The 5,806-nt window shown below is 46.7% G+C and overlaps 1 protein-coding gene across 1 annotated transcript; it reads right to left on the minus strand.

Annotated features, from left to right (window-relative positions):
• Nucleotides 1–4,905: 4,905 nt before the first annotated feature.
• Nucleotides 4,906–5,806, minus strand: LOC1281577 (uncharacterized). Its single transcript, XM_321508.2, has 2 exons — nucleotides 5,702–5,806; nucleotides 4,906–5,632 (listed from the first exon to the last, which is right to left on the minus strand). The coding sequence occupies exons 1-2, from the start codon at nucleotides 5,711–5,713 to the stop codon at nucleotides 5,099–5,101; spliced, it is 546 nt and encodes a 181-aa protein (XP_321508.2). The 5' UTR covers nucleotides 5,714–5,806; the 3' UTR covers nucleotides 4,906–5,098.

Here is a 5,806-nt window from a genome sequence, read left to right on the forward strand (position 1 = left end):
ACTTCTGCTGGCGATTGATTCCGTTCCAAAAGCTTATGCGGTATGCTTCGATACGTCATTAAGAAAATATCTATTGCTTCTTGCACTGTACCACCTTCCCCCTCCATTTTCTTAAGTGCCCGTTTAAATGTATCCACAAATCTTTCCGCTTGCCCGTTGGATTGCGGATGGAAGGGGGCTGTTCGCAAATGCTCAATGCCGTTTAACGTACAAAATAGCTCAAACTCCGTGCTTACAAACTGCGACCCGTTGTCGCTTACTAAAACATTAGGCATTCCAAAACGGCTAAAAATTTCACGTAAAATCCTAATTGTTGCTCTTGCTGAAATCGTTGCTGTTGCCACTATCTCCGGCCATTTAGAATAAGAATCGATGACTAGCAAATAATACATTCCATCGATAGGGCCAGCATAATCAACATGTATTCGCTGCCACGGAGCAGTCGATTCTGGCCACGAGATGGGTGTGCTATGCGCTGGTGACCTTGCAACCGCTGCACACCGGTGGCACCTTCTAACTTTTTCCTCTATCTCTCGATCTATTCCGGGCCAATATACATAGCTCCTTGCCAGCGCTTTCATCTTATCCATACCAGGATGGCCTCTATGTAGTTGTTGTAAACATCTTTCTCTCTGTGGCCCTGGTATTACCAACCGCTCACCAAAAAGTAAACATCCGTTTACGATGGACAGGGATTCACTCCTGCTTTGGAAATTTCGCAACTCTTGGTTCTCTATTTTCTTACTAGGCCATCCTTTGATCACATAATCTCTAACATTTCTTAATACCGGGTCTTTGTTGGTTTCATTCAGCACTTCTTCTAATGTCAATGGCATTATTTGCGTTACGCAGCGAATCATGGCTTGCAAATCCCTCTCTGTTTCGATGCTAGCAATAACATATTCTGCATCCGGTTTCTCATGATTTGCAATCAAGCGCGACAACACGTCAGCATTACCAAATTTCTCCGTAGATACGTATTCAATGCTGAAATCATACAGCAGCAGCGTCAACGCCCAGCGTTGCAATCTATTCGCGGTATACACTGGTATTCCAGTGCGCGAGCCAAAAATACGCAGCAAGGGTGCATGATCCGTTTGGAGCGTGAAACGTCGCCCAAAGATCATTCGATGAAACTTAGTCACCGCATAAATTATTGCTAATCCTTCACGATCTGGCTGACTATAGTTTGTTTCAGTTTTAGTAAGAGCGCGTGATGCATGCTGAACTATTTTTATCGTGCCATCTGGCATTCTGTGGCTAATAGTGGCTCCTACTCCCACTGACGACGCATCAGCTGCCACTATTATCGGTTTCTTTGGGTCATAATAAGTCAGAAGGAGGTCTGAGCTTAACAACCGCTTAAACGTGTCAAATGCAATCTGACATTCTGGACTCCAATACCATTGCCCATCTTTTTTTAATAGCTCATCAAGCGGGTAACGAAGATTTCTCATTTGCGGCACAAACTTCCCATAATAGTTTATCGCTCCTAGGAATGAGCGTACTTCAGCAGGATTCTTCGGGGAAGGCATCTTCACAATCGCTTCAATCTTGGCAGGATCCGGGCGTTGTCCATCACGATCTAAAATATGACCAAGATATTTAATTTGCTTTTGGAAAAAGTTACACTTTTCAGGCTTTATTTTGAACCCATATTCCTGCAACTTCGCGAGCACCGCGCGAAGGTTTCCCATGTGGGTGTGTTCATCCGTTCCGCCAATCACGATGTCATCTAGGTACACCGCCACATCCTTTAACCCAGCTAGCATGGTCTCCATTAACTGCTGAAAGGCTCCTGGTGCGACCTTCACCCCAGGCGGAAGTCGGTTATAAGCATATAACCCTCTGTGTGTGTTAACCGTTAGCAGCTCTCTGCACTCTTGTTCCACTTCAACCTGTAGGAACGCATCGGTGAGGTCTATCTGGCTAAACATGGCCGAATTTGCCAACGTTGAAAAAATATCCTCCGGCAGCGGGATCGGATACTGGTGAGGCTGGAGTGCATCATTCAACCCCGTTGAGTAGTCGCCACATATACGAATGCTTCCACTCGCCTTGCGCACTACCACTATAGGCGCAGCCCAAGCTGAAAAATTAACACGGGTTATTATACCTTCTTTTTCCAGCCGGTCTAGCTCCTCGTCTACAGCGGGGCGCATCGCATATGAAACAGGACGCTTTGGACGAAATACAGGGGCTGCATCCTTTTTCAGCTCCATCCTCACTTTTGCTTTCATGCAGTGCCCCAACTCGTGGGAAAATAATCCTTCAAAATCCCTTTTTACTGCCTCTAGACTAACCGTTGCTACACACACACGATTGCACACCGACGCCAATGGAACATCCCACAATCCAAAAACTTCCATCAAATCAGCACCTAGTAACATCAGCGGCTCCTCAGTGACTCTCATCGTACATCGTTTAACTTGCTGCTTCAAAGCCACATGAGCACAAAATTCTCCTAGGATTTTCAGTTGGCTACCCGAAGCCGTTTTTGCCTTCACGGATGGCGGGCACAATGGAGGCTGTCCTATGGTCCTCCATTGCTCGATTGATATAATCGAAATATCAGCGCCCGTGTCCACCATCATTTTCATTGGCTCACCATTCAATATCACGTTCACGTGACCTTTGCCCTTACTGTTGACCATGTTCACGAGGACTGTTCTCACTTTGCTGTGGGTTTTCGATGCGATAAAACGTGCCGCTGCCCCACAGTGCCCTTCCTTATGACCATATTTTTGACACTGCCTGCACTTGTAATTTCTATACGTGCACTTTTGAGCATAGTGCCCCTCACCACAAAGCCAACATTTTGTAGTGGACTTAGCCGGTTGCATATCACGTTGCGCTCCTCCGTTACCGCGGTTCATTTGCCACTTTGGACCGTTGCGATTATACTTTCCGTCAGTCACGACGTTTATTTGTTTCTCGCTCTCTATCATCACGGTGTCCTTTTTCAATGTCACCATCTTTTGGCACATTTCGACTAACTGCGTTAGTGTGGTAACTTCGTTGTCCTCTATTCTGCTGAGCAACCGCAACCTTACATCGGCGTCTCTGTCGTCCTTCAGCCCGCACACAAATAAAAAACATTTAAACTGCTCCTCTGTCAGCCCCGCAAGCTCTGCTTCAACGACACTCTTATTTACGCGGCAACCGAACGTCAGGTAATCTTCCAAGCCACTTTTCTGCAACTGCAAGCACTTAAACCGCTTGCTGACCTCTGACTCACGAGAACCAAACAGCGATTTCAGCGTACTTACAGTTTCCGCGAATTTGAAGTCTTTCGGCTTACGTGGCAGTACGTAGCTCGTGTACCGCTCATGCTCTGATTGCCCCAGCTTCCTCAGCAGCAGCCGCACCTTCGCGTCATCCTCCAGCTTACTGGCGTCCCTCTCGAACAGATCCTCATAACGCGAGAACCATCCGGCGAACGTCGTGCTCTCCGGATCGAAGTGAAAATCTTTCACCTGGCCCGCCAGCACATCGCTAAGCTGCTCTGACCCATTCACGGTCTGCTTAAGCTGCGCTGTCTGCCAAATCTCGCCTATCAGCTTTTCCTGCTGCTTCATAAATGCTTGTTGCTGCTCCAGCATCATCTTGTGCTGTTGGCGAAACAGCTCGTGAATCCAGCCGGGGCCAGATTCTGTTGGATCGACGCTTTCCGTGTCACCGCGATGGCCGCTGCGCGATGGCCTCTCCCCCTCACCATTGTTCGTATGCTGATTCTCTGCACCACTGGTATTCATTGTGCGTTTTCACTTTCGACGTTTGCACAGGTTCTTCTAACTCTCGTCGCCAATGTTGTATCGTTGTACTTTCACTCTTTATTTTTAACTTATCCGTACAATTACAATTACTATGTCTTCGCAATACCAGCAACGTCCGTACTCCGTCACGGTTCGTAGGAGAGAGCCCCGAACGCTCTCTTCCTTGCACCCACGATGCTATGCCTTCCACCCGAGCGGCACTCATCTCTTCGTTCCCAGGGGCCGGCAACCTATCTTGTACTCTACAACAGAAAATAATAATCTTTCATTTATTTAAAGGAGATAGTTTAGATATGGTTCATAGCGGTCACATGAGGCCTTTCTGAAGTGTCGATCTGAAAATTGTACTAGGGAATTCAAACCAACAAATGATTGGGACGCTCTGGCAGCAATCGAACATGACAAATATATGGGATTTTACATGTTCGCTGTGATAACCCACAAATCGAACATGTGAAGTCCTGTACATTTTTCATGTTCGATGTCGTGTTCTATTGCTGCTAGAGCGCCGGGTTACATTATCTGTCAAATTGCATATAAAATTTTATCAGCGCGTTCGACTTCATGAGGTGCAGACACGGGCCTTAGTTGTCTCTGTTGAACTTCTGGTTCTGGTTGCTAGTGATTTCCATATAGAGTTTTATATATTAAGTGATTTGAGAAATGGTTATATGGCTTTTTGGTTAGTATTACGAAAAAAATCTGTGATTTTCGGTAGGATAAATGAAAAATCGGTAGTTTTAGGGGGCTTATCTGTGAATCGGTAGGCATATCAAAAATCGGTAGGAATACAGATAAATCGGTATTTCTGGTCACTCTGCCGACGATGTTCGAACCCGTCCCGCCGATGCGGGCACGAAGTTTGACGTTTGGAACCAGATGTTCGAACGGTAATGCTTCTTTTATTTGTTTTATGGAATTAAAACCTGCAGTAAACTGATAAAAATAGATATTTTGCATACTGATTTTATTTAAATGTATGTGGAAGTTTTCTAAATGCTTTAAATTGCTTCAAATTTATCATAAAGCATGAAGCGTTTCGATTCGAAGATGTCAAGCGTTTTCGAACCCTTTTCGGAGGTTCAAATTGACGGTTGGCTCACAATTGCCAGTAGGATTCAAACGGCAATTCAACAAAACAACAAACAAAATAACTTTATTCATGCGCTTTCAATGTATAAATACGGGTTGTGCATTAAGCAAATGTTGCTCATACTTGGTTCCCAGGTCCAAATGAATGAACCAACGAGTAGGGTCACCCATCCAGCCGCGCCCAACACACGCGCAATGATCGACCCTCATCGCGATCATCGCGCTCCTGCTCAATAGTGCCAGTTACGGTGCGTTTTCTCGTTCTGCATAATGTGCTTGTAGACGGTGACCGGCACGGGGTACGGTTTCGGGACGGGCACCTCGAACTTCTTCAGCACCTCCACCGGGAACGGTTTCTCCACCTCGATCGGGTACGGCTTTTCCACCGTGTACGGGACGGGCTTTTCGATCACCTTCGGGATCACCTTGTAGATCGGGATCTTGATCGGCTGCTCGACGTTCACCTGCAGCGGGTAGGGCTGGGGAATGTACACCTTGACGTAGTGCGGGACGGCAATCGGTACGGGGTGCGGTACCGGGACACCGACCTTCTGGAACACGGGCACGGGAACGGTTTTCGACTTTTCCGACACGCTCGAGTGAAGGTGGCCGGCTGCCTGGGCTTCCTTTAGGCCTTCGAGCACCTCGAGATACCGTTCATCGAGCAGACCGTCGTCCTGATCGTGGTAGACGTACTTCCCGTTCGCTGGCACGACGTTGGCCTGAAGAAGGAGTAACACCATTGCCAGCGATGAACAAAACATCTACAAAAAAGGGGAAAATTATATTGTTATTAGGACTATTTTGTACGTGTTATGTCTCCGGCAACTCACTAAAGGACTCATGTTTCCGATCTGTTTGATGTACCAAGATGACCTGAACGTTGGGAAGGCAATCGAAGGAATAAACTACCATTCCGTGACGATGTGGCTTTTTAT

The sequence above is a fragment of the Anopheles gambiae genome, chromosome 2, assembly GCF_943734735.2.
Source record: "Anopheles gambiae chromosome 2, idAnoGambNW_F1_1, whole genome shotgun sequence".
NCBI classification, from domain to species: domain Eukaryota; kingdom Metazoa; phylum Arthropoda; class Insecta; order Diptera; family Culicidae; genus Anopheles; species Anopheles gambiae.